The sequence below is a fragment of the Strix uralensis genome, chromosome 20 (genome assembly GCF_047716275.1).
Source record: "Strix uralensis isolate ZFMK-TIS-50842 chromosome 20, bStrUra1, whole genome shotgun sequence".
Classification (NCBI taxonomy): domain Eukaryota; kingdom Metazoa; phylum Chordata; class Aves; order Strigiformes; family Strigidae; genus Strix; species Strix uralensis.
Window position 1 is genome coordinate 1,678,993 of NC_133991.1, and position 20,429 is coordinate 1,699,421.

Below are 20,429 nucleotides of genomic sequence, written 5' to 3' on the forward strand. Positions count from 1 at the left end.
TCACCACCTTCGGTAGCAAAGGAGAGACCACATGCTGCTTCTCTGGAGTACGGAAACAATATGTCGATGCAAGCAATAGTGCCTCAGAGCAGAGATGTGCCATCAACACCTGGGATACAGCACAGCAGTTAAAAGCAGAGGGTGCAAAGTAGAACACCTAGATTACATTTGCATTTTACCTTATTTTTTTGTTTCTTGTAGCCTTTTGTGTTTAGCTACCAAAGCCTGAAGGTGTTAAACCTTTCTCAAGACGACTTCTCTCAGCTTTGCTGTAGAGCCTGCCTGGGAACCAACTGAATTAGGGTGACTTTGCTAAATGTCTGTGTCTATCACAGCAGAATGTGCTGGGGGACAGTCCAGCACGTGCCTGGCAGCAGAGGGACAACCCGCAGCTTCTGGTCACAAGGGCTCAGCTGAGGAGGGAGGATGAAGCACCAGGAGCGAGGGAGCCATCCTGCAGGCACCAGCTGCAGCCACGGCCTCCAGCTCTGAGCAGACCCCAAAACGTTACAGCGGCTGCTTTTCTTCCTAAGGGTTTTGTTCCTCAGTTCATCCCCTGATGAACTGATAAAAGCAACGACACAGTTCTTTCAAAAGACCTTAAACAACTTACTTAGGAAATTCCAGCTGGTAAATTCAGTTAGAATGGCAACCAACTTCCTCCATGGCAGGGCAAGCTGAAGATAAATTACTGGGTCACTGGTGACTTTGATTGCTTAAGTCTGCTTCAGAAGTCATGGAAACTCCTTTCAGGATTCATAGCTGCAGCACTTCATTACTTCAAAACTTCCAGTCTGTCCTTGCCCTGACTCCTGTCCACCACAGGAGACAGCGGTTCACTGCAATATCAAGATCCTCCTGAACCATTTCTCTTTAAGGTGCAGCAACTTCCCAACCGAGTCCCTCCTGTCAAGGGAATCCCGCAAAATCCCCAGAAAAGCCCACAGGGACTTTTGCCACCTTGGCCAAATTCCCAGAGGACCGAGGTACAGAACTGCCTCTCCACACAACGACGCAGCAGCAGCGGCCTTCGCAGAGCCCACGGAACGCTGCAGATCAGAGTTTCAAGTGTCCACGTTTCCACTGATGGGACCAGGAGGCATCAACTACTCAATATGCTGCAAGAGCAAGGTACAGACCTGAGACCTGTGCTCTGACCTCAGAACTCTTGGGGTTTCCTTATTTTTCTCCCTTTTAGCCAAAGTACATAAAGATACATAAAGAGTATCCAGCTCAACTGTTCCAGTTGGATGAGAGGGGAAAACCACCTTTTTTCTTCTCCTTTCTTGGGGTCAGATGCCACAGACGGCAGCTTTGCTCAATTCCAGATGTCTTCTAGGCAAACAGGCAGAAAAACTGCAACTCCTAGCAAGACTGGAGGAAAGCTCAGTCTGTCTCCAGAAACCCCACCCCTCTCTTTACCAGATCAGGGTTGAGGCCCTGCAGAACTGAGCAGCTACAGCAGGTTCACATAGGAGGATTGGACGTCAAGTAGCCAGTGTGTCTGCCATGGTGGCACTACAAAAATCAACACCACGCTTTTTTGACAATACACAGACTTTTGCATAGGGCAGCAGTCCCCAAACAAGCCCAGACTGGGAGACACAGAGGCAGCAAAGCCTCTTCTCTAGGCACAGGGCTAGAGAAGATTCAGGGCTCCTAGCAGTAAACTGTTAATCTCTCAGGTAAGAAACATGGGAGAAGACCCTTGCAACAACCTCTGAGCAGCTGCTGGCAGTGGACAGGTCCTGCTGGCACAAGATCACAGAATCGTCTAGGTTGGAAAAGACCTTGAAGATCATCCAGTCCAACCATTAACCTAACACTGACAGTTCCCAACTACACCAGATCCCTCAGCACTATGTCAACCCGCCTCTGGATCACCTCCAGGGATGGGGACTCCACCACCTCCCTGGGCAGCCCATTCCAACGCCTGACTACCCATTCTGTAAAAAAATGCTTCCTAATATCCAGTCTAAACCTTCCCTGGCGCAACTTGAGGCCATTCCCTCTTGTCCCATCGCTTGTTACTTGGGTCAAGAGACTCATCCCCCCTCTCTGCACCCTCCTTTCAGGTAGTTGTAGAGGGCCATGAGGTCTCCCCTCAGCCTCTTCTTCTCCAGACTAAACCCCCCCAGTTCCCTCAGCCGCTCCCCATCAGACCTGTGCTCCAGACCCTGCACCAGCTCCGTTGCCCTTCTCTGGACACGCTTGAGTCATTCAATGGCCTTTTTGGAGTGAGGGGCCCAAAACTGAACCCACTCATCGAGGGGCGGCCTCACCAGTGCTGAGTACAGGGGTAAGATCCCTTCCCTGTCCCTGCTGGCCACGCTAGTGCTGACACAAGCCAGGATGACATTGGCCTCCTTGGCCACCTGGGCACACTGCTGGCTCATGTTCAGCTGGCTGTCAATCAACACCCCCAGGTCCCTCTCTGACTGGCACAAGATGTGCCTGGACTCTCTGGAAGTTCTATCAGATGTTTAGGAAGCCTGCAAGTGGAGTGTGGGTTCCACTTACAAGGTTCTTGTGGTGGGGCTGGCCTCTTTTGTTCTGAGAAAGCAGACTATCATCACAGTCTATCACCCAAGCGCAGCAGTGGCTGTGTCAGAAGACACAGTAACTGCAGAGTTGGGCCTATCCCAGCCAAGCTGCCCTATCACCACAGCACGAAAAGAAACCAACATCTGCAAGGTATACACAGATCTTGGCACAGGTATGTGCTCCCAGCAAGGCTTGAAGGTGGCTTGCTGTGGAGGAGCCAATTAAAAAAATGGAAAACGCCAAATCATCTGAAACTTCAAAAGCAGAAGCTGTACTTCTAACAAAACCCATCATTGATGTCTTCAGTTTTGCTCTACTCTAAAAATGAGGGAGTCATCAGGGAATGAAACACTGTGGTCTGGATGTAGCCACTGTACCTGATGCTGCTTTCACTGCTCTGCTACATCGACGCAACAGGGACGCGTGAGTGCAGCGGTGTGGCCCGCGTGCTCCTGGCAGCTTCAGGGCCAGCAACCCTCTGCGCTGCCCTGCCAGCCCTCCGTGGAAGGCGTTGGTATCAGGGCAGCTGCTTCAGCCCCGTGCCTTTCGCTTCGTGTCCAGGAGCACACGCACACCTGTAACACCCAAGAGCTCAGAACAGAACAGAACAGGGATCTGGCTGTGCGGGTCCCCCTGGGCCCAGTGGCACCCACAGGGAAGGGGTCCAGTGCCCAGATCCCGGGACTAACACTGCGTGAAGCTGCCCAGGCAGCACGGCAGGGCCACAGGCATGTCCAGCTGAGGGCTGGACGTGGTGTAACTGAGCCCAGGCGCAGCGTGACAGCGGGTAACCGCACCTCGGTGCTTCCTCCTCCAGGATTAGGTCTCTGAAACACGAGAGGTAATGACTTTTCCCTCTCAGAGAAGGCAGCTTGCACCATGATCACAGGAAAGGTGGGCTCCTATATGAAGTGCTGCGGAGCACCCTCGAGGTGCAAGTGATTGGTGTCATTTTCCCCTCTGCAGCCCCACTCCCCTGAAGAAGCAGCACTGAATCTTTTGCTTTTTTAAGGAAAATGTATTTTTGTGAAAATAGACTTTATTATAATAAAATTCGATATTAAATAAAAACATACCGTATCACCAACACTTGTGGACACTGTGCTGGCATCATTCACGTACCTCACATAACTGTCCTTCTCAAAGCAAGTACCCCACTGAAACATGCAAAGAAAGAAACACTGAAAAGGATAGAAACCATGTAGTACAAAACTCTCCGTGGCTTAGAAAGGGATGTGTCTTAACTCAAGGAACACATCATCTCATATGAAAATAGCTGCAAACTCTCCATCCCCAGCTCTGCTCTCCAAATGCTCCAACTCAGGAGCAGCCCACTGAAACAGCCAAATAAAACTGCAGAAGAGGCAGACGATAAATAAATAAATAAATAAATAGATAGATAAATAAATAAATAAGGCGGAGTCCCCAGCCAGTGTGTGGTCAAGGTGAACCAGCCAAGAGCAGCTTACAGCAGCCCACCCTGTAGGCAGAAGTATGAATCCCCTTCAGGGTATCCCTCCTTCCTCCACGGGAATCCTCGTGCTGAAACATGACTGAGGCAGTGTGGGACGCTCCTAGGCACAGCTGCGTATTTACAAGTTTACAGTACAAATAACTCACTTGTCAGCCCAGAGACAGCAAAGGGGATTCATGGGAACAAAAAAGTGCAAATTTTCTTTGCAGGAAGAAAAGGAGTTGACACAACCTCCTTCGGACCAGAGAAATACCAGGGTGCGTAGTACAAGGGATCTCTTCCTAAGGGGCCAGGGCTTTGCTGGGAAAAGCCATTTAGCTAACTTACAACCAGAATATAATTTTTAAATTAAAATATTTACAGGGAACCGGTGCATTGAGGGCTGCATGGAGCAGGACACACTACCGTGGAGGTAGCGGTGTCCTAGAGCTGAGGCCTCACACACCCCAGTGCCATGACACTGTGTTCAGAGCCACTGCCCATCTGGGTGGGCACCCACGGCTGGGCTCTCAGCAGAGACCACAGCTCACAGACCCATTGAAGAGTTTTCTCTACTCAACATACACTTTTTCCCTATGAAAATACTCTAATCAGCTTATTGCAGAGGGCTTCTCCTGAATTTTCCAGTCCCTGTGTAGACTGCTCAGGCAGTCTTTACAGAACAATAAATCCCTTGTTAATTTTTCTTACTGGACCCAAGTTTTTTGAAGAGCTTTTTTCCTTTGAAGAAGAAGCCTCTCTTCTTTTTACTCTGACCAGGTACATCACTGCATTTGAGAACAGCCAGCGATGCCTGCTCTGGACACTGCTCGCCCATGACAAGGCAGGAAGGTGGTAGAGTAGGAGGAGTTGGTGAGGAGTCGCTCTGATCAACAGACCCATCTGGATTTAACTGAGTGGGAAAAAGAGAAAACAAAAGAAAAAAGCATAAGTTAGAGCTGGTGAATGACAACATGCCAACACAAACTTCAGCCAGAGAACCCTGTCTTCTCCCTGTCAGTCTCTCACCCTGCAAGGCTCAGCTCTTATATGCAGTTAGATCCAGTTAGGAAGTTTCCAGTGGATTTAAACATTTTTGTACCCACTGTCTGAGCTCAGACATTCTGAAGTTCCTTAGCTTTGGGCTAAGAATAAGACAGCAGAAAAGCCCCACTGAGGACTTGGTGAAAGATGCTGCTTCACAGCTGAAGACGCTGTAAGCGAAGCACCTCCTGAGAGCACAGATGGATACTGGGGCATCCATGTATGCCTGCTGGCTGCCTGGGCTGGGGGAGCCTGGGGGGGTCCCAGCACACTCAGGGAGAGAGGCAGGACATTAAGAAAAAAAATATCTTAAGAACAAGGGCTTCAGAAGCTTAAGGAGGCTTGCTAAGCCAGGAGGCTTCTGCAATAGTGGCCATGTTCTGTCACAGTAAGAAGAGAAATTTGGAGTCTAGCAAGGCAGCTCAGCATCCATCAGGTCTAGTCACAGGAGGGGCAGAAAGCAAAGTCTGATGCTCTGCAGTGGCACCAATAATGGAGAAAAAGTTCATGATGGAGCAGGACACGGAGAAGTCTCGGAACAAGGGGCACACAGCAACTGATGTGTTCCTAAGCCACCCAAGCATTTGAGAATGTTCACTGGGATCCACAGTCCCAAATGATGCGCTGTATGCTGTTCCTTTTGGAAAGGGCTTTTAGGAATCAGGAAGTGCCGTAGTCCTGGGCTCAGTTTCTTCTTCACAAAATACTAATGGCAGGTCAGTTCCCAGCAGCAGCCTTCTTTCCACGAGCTTCTCTCACTGGGTTTAGGTGTCCGGACAGTGACTGTTTCTAACCTAGCAGAGCAGACTTTCCCAAGAAGCTGCAAAGTTCACCAGGGAAGAGGCTCTGGGTTTCTGAGGTCTAGGAGAACACCTGTCCCACTGCCTTCTCTTCCACACAGCTTTCACAAACCAGCATCTTCCAAGCTCCCAGCTGTACACCCTATCCTATCACCAAAACATCACCTCTCTGCTTGGGTCCCACTAAGCGAGGCAGAGTGGAGCTCATGTCCCTTAAGGGCCTGTGAGCAGCCACAGCTCCAACAGGGAAGATGAGTTAGCGACACCAGCAGCAGGATGCTCTGCCTGGGGTGGAAGCATTCCTGAAGAGCAGAGACATTAGCCCTGCACAGGACATGTGAGAGAACCACAGCAGCTGTCTGTAAGTTCACTGGCAGGAGTAGCTGTGCTTTGGTCCTGGTCCCACACTGTGCCTGGGGAAAGCTGCTGAATCAAGCAGATGCACAGACATAACATTACTGCCATAGCTGTAGCACAATCACACGTTATGGACTGTGGGTTTGTTTATTTAAAACTTCCTGGGGTCAAAAGCAAAAGCAGCAGTGCCCTATCATCCTACTGCTGCTTCAGCACCCCAACTCCTGTGTGACAAAGAGCACAAAAAGTGGCTGTGAACTCTCCTCCCCTCACATGTTGAAGTTATGCAGCTGCTTCACTCTGTGCAGGAAGAAAGATGGTACAAGATGATCAGAAACCTCTTCTCTAGAGTCAGACTCAGTACGTTGAATACATATCAAGTCAGTCCTGAGCAGACAGGGGTACAGGACTTTTAGAGAGTTCTGTCTCGGTGTGAATATATGACCCCTCCCAACTCCTGAAAGTTGAGAGTCACCTACTGTCCTGCAGCAATCACTTTAAACTGTCCCAAGTGACAGTGCCACCAGACTCTCTCTTACCTGAACCGAGGTGTCTGGATACAAGGACAGAGACATTAACTCCTCTCCACCTCTCTTCATTACAGTGAACAATACAGTCCCTGATTTTTCCTGAACCCACACTGTTTTCACCAGGAAATCTTGTTCCACACACTTTCAGAGGCACTTCTGCGACTCTCCAGATATGCAGCACTGCGTTGAAAGGCCAGCTACTGCCAAGGACAAGCTGCAGAGGGCTTGATGGTACAGCCTGGCCCCTGTGAAAGCTGCATTCTGCCTGCAGGGTCCACTCCTGCTGCAGCACCCGCTGCAATCTCCTGGCAACAGCCACGTACAAGGTGCAATGCTTGGTGTTGATGGTCCAAGTGCTAGTCAGGTCTGAGAAGTCTGGAAATAAATCTGAACGAATCTAGATGAACCATTTTCAGCCAGTAATGCAAGATTTATGGAGGCAAAGAGAAAAAATAAGCCAGATGAGGGCTAACTTGGTAGCCCACTGAGTTAGCTGTGTGCAGAAGTAAGAATCCTTGAGTTCTGCTCCAGAAACTATTTATGTGTTGTGCGACAAAGAATCCTTGGATAAAATGCACAAAAGCATTGGGCTAACAGCTGAAGGGGTCTCACCAATGTGCAGTGAGTGATCTCCCCTATGAAGCTCAGGCCTTGGGCTGTCTGGCTCAGCAGCCCCAAAGGATGTGGGAGTGATGTAAAGGCCCCTGTGCAGTCAGGGCAGTGGAGGCTTTGTGGAAACCACTGGAAACCATTCTTCTGGCAAAGGTGGGACAGTTTTAGGGCAGATCTGAAGCTGCCCAACAAACCCTATACAATTTCTCCTGTAGAGCTATGCAAGGAAGACTGCATGCAAAATGAGAGGCAGGTACCCAACTCACAAATGTCACAATAATTTACTGTAATAAGGATAGTGCAGTATCAATGTCAGTATCAAATATCAAACAGTTAAAAGGAAGTGACTAGCAGTTTCCTGTCTTTGTGGCTGGAAGTCCTGCTGATTCCCAGCTGTGGTATACGATGCCCAGGCAGATTTCCACACACAGAGGCACTCTTGCACACAAGCATGTGCAGATATTCTCAGAGGTCTCTATATGGCAGAAAAGCAACAGAACCAGTTCACAGATTCATCTGGTAAGAGACAAATGATACTAAAATTAGGGTTTCTACTCTAAGAGAAACATGAAGGAAAAAATAGTTCTGTCAAGATCCTGGTAAAACCTATTAGGGTTGATAAACAGAAGAGTCATGTTAGTTTTAGGGGGTGGTTTTCAGTGCTGTCTCAGGTATTACTCATTTGCACAATTTCAGGAAAACGATGTTTGAAACTAAGAAAAACACAGATCTCCTCCCACTGCCCCCCAAAACCAGGGGTGTCATCCCCCAGCCCCCAAATTGTTTCTTTAAGTGCTACCAGACAGAACAATTACCCCACAAGGTTGGTTTTAGGGACTAAGTGTTACTACTTTCTTAAGTTGATGGTGTGCAGGGGTTTTTCGGGACTATACTCAGGAAGGAGTAAAATCAAGAAGAAAAAAAACCACAGGCTGAATATGGGGTGTGCTCAGCCTGAGCAGGATCTTGCAAAGGCTAAACAAAGCGTTGGCTGTTGATGTGCTTGAACAGTGGCAGAAGAGCCAGGCTGAATTACAAAGCAGGTCTTTTCTAAACCTCAATATCCAGCACAGTCCCATCACGGTCCCCAAAACCACCAGATAATTGTTCCAAACCATTGCACTTCATGAACCAAACAGACCACAGCTTGTCTTTAATTTAGAACCAATCATCTGGCAGGTAGAGGTCTGCCACCAGAGGATTTGAAGGTGGACTTGCTAGCAAGCCCCAAAACAGCCTGTCAAACTACAAGCAAGAAAAGCAGTAAACTACAGGTGCAGGACCCTTTAATATGCTAGGCTGGGTGGGAGATTGAAGGGGTCTTCTCACACAAACTTACATGGTTGCTCTCTCTCTCTATGTATCATTCATATCTATCACTGGACTCTTCTCTTCCTCATTCTCTGAAGAAAAGAACCGTCACGGGTGCATAGTACAGGCAGAAATAAATACATGAAATCAATTAGAATCAAACACTTTCTGAAGGTGCTTTACAATCAGTCTTTGACAGAAACTGCATATTACTGGTAAAAAATATTCATTTGACAGCCACAGCATTAAAGCAACTACTCCAAGTTGGTGAGCATGAGTGCTTCAGGGCCCTAGCTTGTGACCATAACTTCTTGGATACTCCTCTTTGTGCTGTACTTTTTATTGCTTAATCTAATCCCCAAATGTTGTCAGTTTGAAAGTTAAACTGCTTCACCTTTTTCAGTTGCCAGCACTTTAAGATTTACTCAGAAATAATTCAAAATGATCCACCTTCCCCAGTTCAATTTGGAAAGTAAATTGTCCTTATTCTCAAGCCTTTGGCATAGCACCAGAGCGAAGGGAAGTGTAAGAACAGGGTGAAAACATCAAATCCAAGAAGTTACAAGTGATTTAAAAATCACTTATGATCATGCTGGAGAAGCTTGTGTTAGACTGGAACTAGCTTTAATACAAGTCCAAAGCTCTACTGTGATACCACGGTGCATATACATGCCCCCTGATGTGTGAGGTCTCAGGCTGGGACTGGTAAATTCGATGGGAGTCTGCATTGCCACTCTCTCTTTCAGAAGATTCAAACAATACTTCTCCAGAGGCTGCCATGCATCTTTTGCCTTTGGATATTTTTTTGCATACCCCCCAGCCCCCACGTACCAAACGGCAGCAGCAAAGGTGCTTCTGTTTGTGGTGTATATGCCAACAACATGCTTTAACAAGCAAGTTTCTTAACTCTACGGAGTGAATGTGTCTCTGATCTTGGAAAGCCCCAGGCATGGCTGTATCACTGGGAGAGTTCATTCCAGCTCAGGGATGGCCCTAGAATATGTGTTTTACAGGAGGAGGTACTCCTTCTACCTTACCCATCAGGTGTTCTGCCCATAGGTAGGGATGCTGTGATTGCTGTGACAGAGCCAAAACCTCAGCGGGATCATGTTCTGTCTCTCCTTGGTAATCCCTAAACATACTTAAACACAGTTAGCTAACACAAGTTTGGTTATGAGTAGGGTAAATGTACTGCTTTCGAAAGGGGGCAAACCTGCCCTTAATATTTGGAAGCTGTTTAGATAGGTCTGGATTGCAAAGCACAAGCAGGAGGCAGGACTGCACACTGTTAAAGAGCGCTAAGCCAGAATCACCCGGGACAAACCTCCTGGTGAAGCAGGGAGGCAGCAGGACAAGAGGCAGTCTGGCACTACACAGAAGCAGCCAACAAAAAGTCATGCCTAGATAGTTAACGTGGATTCCCACTGAAATAAAATTGGCTTAATCACCATCAACTGAATATTCCAAGTCTCCAGACTTCAGAGTACAAAAAAAATAGCAGCTCGTGGATCAGCTGAATACCAAAACCCTCAAATCAATCCTGACCTAAGGCCACAGCTTCCTGCTCTGCAGGCCCAAAATCAGAGCCAATGCAAGGGGAAGCTCTGTTGGATTTCTGGCAGAGAGAAATGGAGACAAATGGAAAGGTCTGAAGGGCAGGCAAGCCTGAAACATGTCTATTTTATATGGGTTGTTTTATTCACACTTGAAAGGCATTTCTGTTTAAAAAATGGTGTCATGAACCATAGGGAAAAAGCTTACAGCCTTGAGCATGCAGGAATATCTGGGTGAAACTCCTGTGTCCAGGGAAACAGTCACCCACTGCTGAACCCAGCACCAGTGGAAAGCGGAGAGGACAGCGGTGCAGCAGCAAGCTGCAGGGCAGCAAGCAGGAGCAGCTCGTGCTGCCTGCTCAGCAGCAGAGCGGGCAGGAGCTTGTTACCCTGTAAGGCCTGGGACAAAGCCTGGGACATGGCAGGTCAAACTGGTGTCGCAGTTTCCTCTCCAGTAAAACAGAAGAGGGGGATGCAAATTGGAACACTTGAAATAAGGGCAGACTTGTTGTATGTTACCCTGTTTAACAGCCAAGTTCCTCCCTCTTACTCACCCTTAACAAAACACCATTAGCTAAGCCAAACCCTTCACATCTGCGAGTGGCAGATCAGCTCCCTGAGCCCTGAAGGTCACCTGAATTTCCCCATGGTTTCTGGGATGACCCAGGCTAGGGCTGGAATAATGACCCTTGGCATCTGAAACAAGCCCTTCTTGTTGCTGGTTGAAGCCAGAGAGAAGGGTTAGATCTGTAATAAGCTACACTATGAATTCAACCTGTTTTAATTTTACTGGTTCAGATATCCTTTGGTACCCTCTACTCCAATAGATGAGTGATCTGGGAGAAGTGATTTTGAGAAGGAAACTGAAGAAGGAAACCCACTCTGAATGCTTGTTTCCCCCCAAGAAAGTTAGACTTGTGTAATCTCAGGGCTCTTAAACCCTAGTAGTAACAGCTTAATTAACCTGTGATTCCCCAGCATGGACCAGCACTTACAAGCTGGGAGGAAAGGGACTGAGTCCTAAACAGGTACGGCACAAGGGACCCAGACAACTTCTGAGTTTAGAAGAGGATCCATCAAGCTACCCACAAACCTTATTTCTGAGTCAGGCCTGCCACCTGCCCTTCATAAGAAGGCATCGAGGCTGCAGTGCAGACTTGTACCCACAAAGGTTGAAATGCCTGGAAGCAAGAGATGGGGCTGCAGGTGAAGCCTAAGGGAGATTATACAGCATTTGAAGATAGAAATGGGAGGTGGGTACAGGGAAAAGGAAGAGCTGAGCATGAAAAATAGGACAAGGAACGCTGCAGAGAGCAGGAAAACTAGGGTGGCATCAGTGGAGAGTTCAACAGAGGATTCGGGGCCACATACTTCCTTAAGGACTGGCTCAAAGCCAATCTGGGCCTGCTCTGACACACTTTTATGGGTCTGGCACCACCTGACAGTGCCAATACCTCCCAGGAAGAACTGAAGGTTGAGTACATGAGAGCTGGGACAAAGCTGTGTCCTGCCCTGCCTCTCACTCTCTATGACACAGCATATGAGGTCCAGGAGTGACCAGGGACGTGCTACACTTCTGGCCTCACCCACTGGGGGGACTGACTGAATCTGGCAGATGACTCAAAACTTCCGCTTAAGAATTTGTTTTAAGACTGTCAGCAACATAATGCAAGGGGTTAGCTCAACCTTTGAACTCCCTGTGTCTGTGGGATGCTTTCAAAGCCTTAGGATCCATCCCACAGATCTGTTTGGGAAACTCCCCAGTATGTTTTAAATTTATCTGGAAGCACCTCAGACTGGATTAAGATATATCTAACTCAGGGTGAGTGGAAGAGCATTGGTGTTTGGGTGTCGATAACTCCAGAGCTCTTTGACATGGATATGAGCATATCTGAAGAATTTCATGTATCTGGGGAGCAGGCTGAACTGCTTTGCTTGCAGCAGGATTTCACCACTGACCCTTTTCTGGATCAAGAATTTGCTGGTGGGACCTGGAATGCTCTTTGCTCACCTGACCATAATGAGACTGAGGCCCCAGCGGATGTTGTTTTGTGCCTCTTTTTGCACTGTAGATAAGTCTTCAAGAATTGTTCCTAGCACTACCTTCTAAACTTCTGAGCATCTCCCATGGGATGAACTGAGCTGCATGCAATAATTTAAATGATTCCATCAGATGCTGCATGCTGCACAATGCCCAATCTCCAGCCACATCACAGTTTGGATGTCTGTACTATGCAGTCACATAATCTTACCTGGCTCTCAGCACTCGGTGGAAAACCTTCTTTATCTTTCGAATGAAGTTCCTCGACCATGCCTCCATCTGATGTTACAGCTTCCAAGAAGTTAGATGGGACAAGCCCTCTCTGTTGGTTCAGCTCTCCCTGCAAGAGCAATATTCAGTTCTCACATCAGGTTTGCTGGCTGATGGAGAAATAATAAATAGAGCAGTCCCATGCAGAGAAGGCCAGACTATGGCCTGAGAGAAACCGAGGAACATGCTCATGTTGAAGGATCCTCAGCAAATTTCACAACTCACATTCTTGTTTAGTTGTGGAACAATTCAGAGTGCAGAAACACAGAAGAGGGTAAAGGAAGAAAAGGTGGCAGCAAGACACGACAAATGTATTCCAGCAACATTCCACTGCTGTCCCAGAAGCAACTTGAATATGACTGTGCCACAAGCTTTCTAAAGGCCTTTGATTTGCTCTGGTATTTATTCATTTTCTTAAAGAATGAGGTACTACTGGTACAATGTCCTGTAGTCATTGCCTCAATGCTCACTGAGGTCCAGAGCTGCAAACCAAGCTTGGCTGTATTCCTGAAAAATTGTCTCCAGTTCAACAGCAGGTGGTTGGGTGAGACAAAAACAACCCCAGCAATGTCATTTGGCCAACACTGTAAAAGAAGTCAAACAAAACATTCCCAGTGATCCCCCCTCCAGACTTTACCTGGAGCTGAACCCCAACTTTGATGTGTGAAGACACACTGCGTTCTGTGCAGGAAAAGGTGAATGATCCAAGGGCCAAGGATCGTGTCTAGCACACAGCTCGTTGGCAGGCTCAGTCCCCAGGCATGCAGAGTAAATTAAACAGACACCAGAGCTTGCTGAAGTTGATGTGCTGAAGTATGGCTGGATGGGAGTCATCATACATTTTTATGCTTATGTTGCCATTTTAGCCTCCTGTCCTGGATGAGACCATGTGTCTGAGTGCTTGGTGACAAAACAGCTTATAGCAGATGCTGATGCATGTACAGAAAAATGCATCCTGAGCTTTGGGAAACCTGCAGTCAAGTTATGCTAAGAAATAAACTCAGAACCATTTGGATATTGGGTTTCCAGGAGGAGCATGGACTGCCAGAAACAATCTGCTCTGCACTAAGCAGATACGGGGTTGTTTTTTTCCAAAAGCAGAATATTTTCTTCCTTGATTTCTGCTCTCCTGCCACTAGATGGACTCCAACGATTTCAGATGTAGCCACAGGACCTTCCCAACCCCTGTACTTACATAATAGAATCCATCATCATCCATGGACCCAAACACAGTGATAATGTCCCCAGCACTGAAAGTCAGTTCAGCCTGTAAAGAGCAAGAGAACAGTCGTCAAAGGAGAAGCACTGCCTGGAATTTCTCAGCAGAAACACAAGGTCACCCTGGGCTTGTTACACAATCTCACCTCGAGGGAGGGAAGCCACTGTGTTAAGACTTGCAGGACCAGGATGCAGAAGATCAACTGAAGTGGTTAACTGTTGAATTCAGTGCTAAGGCAGTATTTCATAAATTACAAGAAATTTAAAAAATTTTAAAAAATTAAATTAAAAGACAAGAGCAAAGCCTGTTTCTTAAACCAATTTTAGTAAGGCTTCAAAATAGTACCTACACCTGTTCTGGAAAGGTATGTTGAGAACAAGCTGAACAAGCACCAGAAACACCTTTAATTTCTTCAAATGTAAGTACTAACTCTCGCTCCCATGGATGAGCCTGTTCAGTATGCAATGTACAGGGATTACTCACTAGCAGGAATGCATACAAACAGGAAGATTTGACCTGGAAATAGAATATTACTGCACAACAAATGTGACCCTTCACCACCACATCCGTCTGTCCTGTCAGCTCCACGGAGCACAAGACCGAAGACAAAGGTGTAAGCAGTCCCTTCTAATGGAAGAAACTGCCCAGTTACTGCAAAAAAGCTGCTCTAAGGAAAGGTGCAGTCCAACCAGGCTGTGTCCCACTCAAGACACACTGGCTTTATATGCACTTCACAGAAGTGTTAGCTGGAAGGGACCTCTAATATATTTAGCTTATTACATCCCTAGTACTCAGTTTATTTCTGAATGCTGCAGGCTCCTCCTGTTGGCTGTGAATTACTGTGCTCTAGCAGAAAGACACTTGTAGGGAACTTCAGTCACACACAGAACAGCACAGCTGATCCTACTATACTTGGTGCAAGTTCACAAACAGCAGCTGCAGCCTTCTAGCAGAACAGGTGACCAAATTTTCTGGGAGTGTGAACAGGAAGCATCTCCAACAATGCAACAGAACTGCACCAGCTTGTTTCACTTATTTGAGCTCTGTCCACAGGGAAGGTTTTAGGAAGACCAAATCACTGCAAAAAATACAGTCATCTCCTTGTTGACAAGGGCTCGAAAGTGTTCTTTGGCTGGATACACGCTCTCTTTGTATCTCCCAGGATAATTCACCATCCCTACAACACTCTGTCCTCAGAAGCAGGCTGCCTTGCTCACAAGACACTCAGTTTGGGAGGCAAGGACTGCCTGAACTGTGCCACCTCTTGGCCATACACTCCTTTCTGGATGCATGGAAAGAATCCAAATCCAAACCCCATGTTCATGTTTGCTCAGAGTAGACTAACACTACTACAGAGGAACAGAGAACAGAGCATGTTCTAATTTAGCACTTTTTTTTGCAGAAAGGATTCTGCATTGCAATCTTTCCATCTGAAACAGACTTATCCACAAAAATACTGTTTGGATTATATGTAGGGACTGCTTGAAAAGCAAGAACTTCAAAGACTGGTCCATTAAACTGAAGCTAAGTCTTGCTTGAACGGAGACCTACACAGGTATTTAACACAAAATATGTGCTCATCTGAAGTATCAGAAGTCCATTCAACCCCTTAAGCAAGTTTTTCCTTTCACCAGTGGGTGCCCTGGATCAGTTGCTAACAGCAGGGTCTGCCTCCTCCTACTCCAGATCTGCTTAGTCCTGTCTAATCACTAGAGGATGCTATGAAGCCATGAGATGCTTGCACAGTTTCACTGAGACACATACTGAAAATCATTAGGGCTATATTGCTTCATATTCTTCACAGATAACTGATAACACTGTTATCAGAGAATGCATGGGAGAACATGTCAGCAAGCTCTACATTTTATGACTTCAGCCAACCCCTTTTTAGCAGTAATATTGCCAAGCTATAATAGTCTCTGTTTTGACTGAAGTGCTAAGAGTCTTTGGATAGAAGGAAAAAAAAAAAGAGAGAGGAAAAAGAACCCTATAAAAGGAGTGGTGGTTACCTCTACATCTGCATTTGGAGAGCTCTCCTTAGGGTTATAGTCAAAGACAGCCACCATACTTCGAGGAATCAGCAGTTCAGCTTCAGCGTCTTTATGCTTCTGTCCTGCAGGACAAAAATAAAACAAAATATCCTGAGCTAGAAGTTCTAGAACAAAATCCCAAAACACACCAATTCCTTCACCATTCTTGGAGTAGACTGAGCAAAAAGAATACCAGGAGGAAAATAAATGGGAGAGAGATCTTTCGTAAAGCAGTTTTCTGATCTCCTGTATCACCTCACAAGCACAAAAGTGGGGACATCTCCCCATTCCAGCATCCTGGTGTCCTGCCTATGTATACAGGAATGTTTTATTTTGTGTTTTCTATTTGTACAGACACACACAGAGGACAGCAGTCTCTTTATAGTGTCTCAAATGGACATTTCTCTTCCCTCCACACAATGACCTGCTATTGAGCTAAAAAATTTATCCTCCAAGTGCCAGGGGAAGAGCAAGAGCCCTGCACAGCATCACCTGGCAGCCCAGCCACTGCACAGGCCTCATCATCCAGGGAACACACTGCACCTTCACAGCCACCTGCCTGCTCAGCCCCATTACAGACCTGCTCTGAGTCTACAAAAGCAAAGTATGGCATTACAGAAAACACACACTGTCCAGTCCTTCATCTTATGGATTTAAACCCTGCTTCAGGGCAACACTGGATGGGCTGGCAACAGGTTTGCAGGCTTGGCCTCTCTGTACATCAACAGATGACTGTGCACCTAAGCACCATGAGCATCCTCTCAAGGAATGCTGGACTTTTAAGGACTGTGGCATCAGATGAGTAAGACCTCCCTGCTCCTCCAAAGCACAACCATGCAGGCCCTTCACCCTCAAACACTCCCTGTTTAGTCAAAGGCAACTGCACCCACTACTAAACTAAAAGAATTAAGACTCTTCTTTTGTGAGAATGACCATTTTCTTACAGTGCTCTGAAGCAGCACTACAGGGTCTTGCATTGGCCCTTAACCACAAAACGTGTCTGTATTATGATCATGTGTTATCTACTCAGAATAAGAAAGAGCAGTTCTCACCTGGATGAGACTTGTACTTCTCCTGTTTATCCAGCCCTGCTGGGGGAAGAAAATGTCTCATCAGTGAGAGTTCGTCTTTCAACAGTGACCACACGACACAACTGACAAACAACAATAAAAAGAACAAAGACCAAGGCAGCAAACAACAAAAGCAAACTGTTCATGCAACTCAAAGTCTACACCAGTAACCATGACTCAGGAACGTAACAAGAAGCAGAGGTCAAGCTCCAAAACTATAAAAAGACATCACTGTTGTTAAAAACTTAACACCAGCACAGGGATGGGCTCTCTTTCCACTTCCTAGCAGTCGTACAGAGACAAACATCTGAGGGTCCTGTAAGCAAGTAGTAAAAATTCAATGCAGTCTGTAATCCTATTGCAAAAATCAAAGAGGAGGCAGTGGGTGACACAGACCTTTCTTGGAGCGTCTGGGTTTTGGAGGAGGGACGGTTTGGCGGCGTGGAGGTGGAGAAAATGTGCCATTTCCTTAATAAAAATCAAAAAAAGCAAATAAATAGACAAGAGAAACAGACAGTGCATGGAACGTGAAAAGCATCTTGAAGAGTGAACAGGCAACAGTAGCATGACATGCCTCCCCTGGGAAGCAGACACCATGATCACTACGGGCAAAGCCCACACCTCCATTTCTCGTATGTGGACTCAGATGAGGCATGATCCACATCCCAAAACCACATTGTGTTTATGCCCATTACCTACCACAGTATTCATACCATCACGTACCACAGTACACATCAGGCAACTTCACTGCACTGTATCTTCCAGAAGCAGCATCATGAGGATAAAATAAAACCTTGCACCATTAAGACCTGAAAAATTCCAGGTGAGGTGCACCCCACCAACTCACTCAGGTGGGAGGGGATCTAGGGAGGTCTCTAGCTAAAGCTTCTGCACTGAGCAGGGTCAGTACTGGACGAGACCCCAGAGGAGCCTGCAGAAGGAGTTTCCAGACCAAGCCCTCCAAGGCATTTTCTTAGTTATGAGGCTGTAATATGGGTTTATGGCAGCAGGAAAACAGAGGAACATACAGCCCGGCTGCCTAAGGAACAAGGTTTATTTTCTGCGTGCACACATAAGGTATGTCTTTTTCACTACCACCACCCTCCTGAAAACTTTCAAACCCACTACGTTTCATGAAGTCTCAGAGCTATTAAGTTCCTTTATTCTTCCGAGAGTGCGCAGCGGGGCAGAGGACAGAGGGCCTTGTGTATCCACACAGGGACAAAGGCATCTGGCCATCTGGCCATCTCTGGGCACCAGAGGATATACGCGGGAGGAACGTTAGGAATGTCCCAAATGTGAAAAAAGCCTCAGTCGTATCTCTCCTCTCCCTAGACATAAGAGAGGCCAAAGGACACAAACCTACCAAAAAATCACATAGCTACAGAGTGGTGAAAGCAACAGGGTCCTTCAACCCCTCTGCTCCTCAGGGTCAACCTTCCAGTAACTCACATTTAGGAGCTCCTTAGCCTCCAGGGCTGGATACTGGGTCTCACTGCAGGGAAACAGAAACAAGCTGGATTGCCTTTTTTTTTTTTTTTGGTGGGGGGGTTGGTTTTTATTCTTCCACTGCATGTGAGAGGCAGTGGAACAGCTCAGCCAATGTCAAGGCTTACCATTGCCATCAGACCCACACTTGGGCTGTTCTACCCTGCTCAACTGGTAGGGAAACAGTGGCCAGCCAAAACAAGAATTTCCTCTTGTTTTAACAAGTGGAGCAGGTCAAACAATGGCCATTGCTTGCAGAGAGTACCAAGAAAGGTGCAGGATGAGAGATAGGAGAGCTAAGGGACAGTCATTGGGACACCAATATATTGACAGCAGTCTCAGGGCAGCTCACAGCCACTGCACTGCAGCCTAACTCAGCCCGAGCTGTGCTGGCTGCACATCCCAGGGAAGGATCCTCTCCTTTCTCCAAGCACACAAGTGGGAAGAAACAGGAAAGTCTCTGTTGTGCATAAAGCACTGAACCACATACTTCAGGGAGCAAGTAAGGAGGAGCCCAAGGACCACATCTGCTCCTTGTACACTCCTGACTGCCTACCTTGCTGTCTCACACCCTTCCTTCCCCTTCCCCATGAGTCTCTCCCCATCTTCCTTCATTCCCAAGTCACAGATTCTCACAGAATCACCAAATGGTTTGGGTTGGAAGGGACCTTAAAGATCATCCAGTTCCAACCCCCTGACTCGGGCAGGGACACCTTCCACTAGCCCAGGTTGCCCAAAGCCCTGTCCAACCTGGCCTTGAACCCTTCTAGGGAGGGGGCAGCTTCTCTGGGCAACCTGTGCCAGTGCCTCACCACCCTCACAGGGAAGAACTTCTTCCTTATATCTAATCTAAATCTACCCTCTTTCAGTTTAAAACGGTTACCCTTTTTCTATCCCTACACCCCCTGATAAAGAGCCCCTCCCCCCTTTCCTGTATCCCCTTTAAGTCCTGGGAGGCCGCTCTAAGGTCTCCCCAGAGCCTTCTCTTCTCCGGGCTGAACCCCCCCCAACTCTCTCAGCCTGTCCTCACAAAGAAGGTGATCCAGCTCTCTGATCATCTTCATGGCCTCCTCTGGCCCCACTCCAGCAGGTCTGTGTCCTTCTGATGTTGGTGCCCCCAGAGCTGGACACAGCACTGCAGGGGGGTCTCACAAGAGTGGAGTAGAGGGGGAGAATCCCCTCCCTTGATCTGCTGCTCACACTTCTCTTGATGCAGCCCAGGGCATGGTTGGCTTTCTGGGCTGCCAGCAAACACTGCTGGGTCATGCTGAGCTTCTTGTCAATAAACACCCCCAAGTCCTTCTCCTCAGGGCTGGTTTCAATCCATTCTCCACCCAGCCTGTATTTGTGTTTGAGATGAGATTCTCTCGCCCAAAAGCAGGGTCACCCCTATGGGTTCAATTACAGACTCACAAAACAAAGGAGAGAACACAGAAGTGAAAACTCTTGGTCACATCCTTCAGCTGCTCTTCAAACTTTTTTGTTTCCCTTCCTCGAGCGAGGATCAGCCTCATTCACACTCCGTGCTACGTTCACAGACATGACACCTCAAGCACAGAAGCAGCTCCAGCAGCTGCAAATGCAGCCTTGGGCAGCGCTGTGCTGCAGCAGTCAGCTATGAACTGAGACCTCAGAACACCTGCCCCCCTCATCCGTCGAGACCTCCCTGCTTCCTACGGCGACAGCCACTAAACAAGCCTCCAGACCACCACTAGAGATCATTTTGGTGGGCTGCACTGACCACACAGCTTGACAGCACAACTGAGCTCTCCACATTCAGCAAAGAAACATGCTGACAATAGCACAGCACAGACATAAAGGAGATACAGTACCTATGCTCTCCATCGGTGTGTCAGCAGGCAGGAAGCCTTGCTTTAAGAGCTGCTTCTTCATTTCATTGTTTTCCACCTGGACTTCTGATACCATGTTGCAGGGAATGTAGCCCTCCCTTCCTGCACATTCACCCCTGTAAAAGCCATCAGCGTCCTTGTCTCCACATATCTGCAAGGGAAAAGACAGGCTGTTTATACTACAGGGGCTGAGATGCATGGAGAAAGGAGAAAGGGATGCTAAGGAAACTCCCAAGATGAAGGAGGCTCTGCCTCCC

General features: G+C 47.5%; 1 protein-coding gene across 7 annotated transcripts in view; it reads right to left on the reverse strand.

The window, feature by feature from the left end:
- Positions 1-3,541: 3,541 nt before the first annotated feature.
- The window catches only part of TSPOAP1 (TSPO associated protein 1), a 71,203-nt gene continuing 54,315 nt past the window's right edge, over positions 3,542-20,429 (reverse strand). Inside the window, exons 25-32 of one of the 7 annotated variants that reach the window (XM_074890699.1) lie at positions 20,155-20,323; positions 17,231-17,302; positions 17,085-17,150; positions 16,817-16,855; positions 15,744-15,847; positions 13,711-13,782; positions 12,457-12,585; positions 3,542-4,910 (exon numbers count right to left, since the gene is read on the reverse strand). In XM_074890699.1, coding sequence (XP_074746800.1) covers positions 4,695-4,910; positions 12,457-12,585; positions 13,711-13,782; positions 15,744-15,847; positions 16,817-16,855; positions 17,085-17,150; positions 17,231-17,302; positions 20,155-20,323 — 867 coding nt within the window. In that variant the 3' untranslated portion in view covers positions 3,542-4,694. Of the gene's footprint in view, positions 4,911-12,456; positions 12,586-12,640; positions 13,100-13,710; positions 13,783-15,743; positions 15,848-16,816; positions 16,856-17,084; positions 17,151-17,230; positions 17,303-17,334; positions 18,330-20,154; positions 20,324-20,429 lie in introns of those variants that run through there. The other 6 variants (XM_074890701.1, XM_074890700.1, XR_012631766.1 and 3 more) reach the window with 6 other exon arrangements.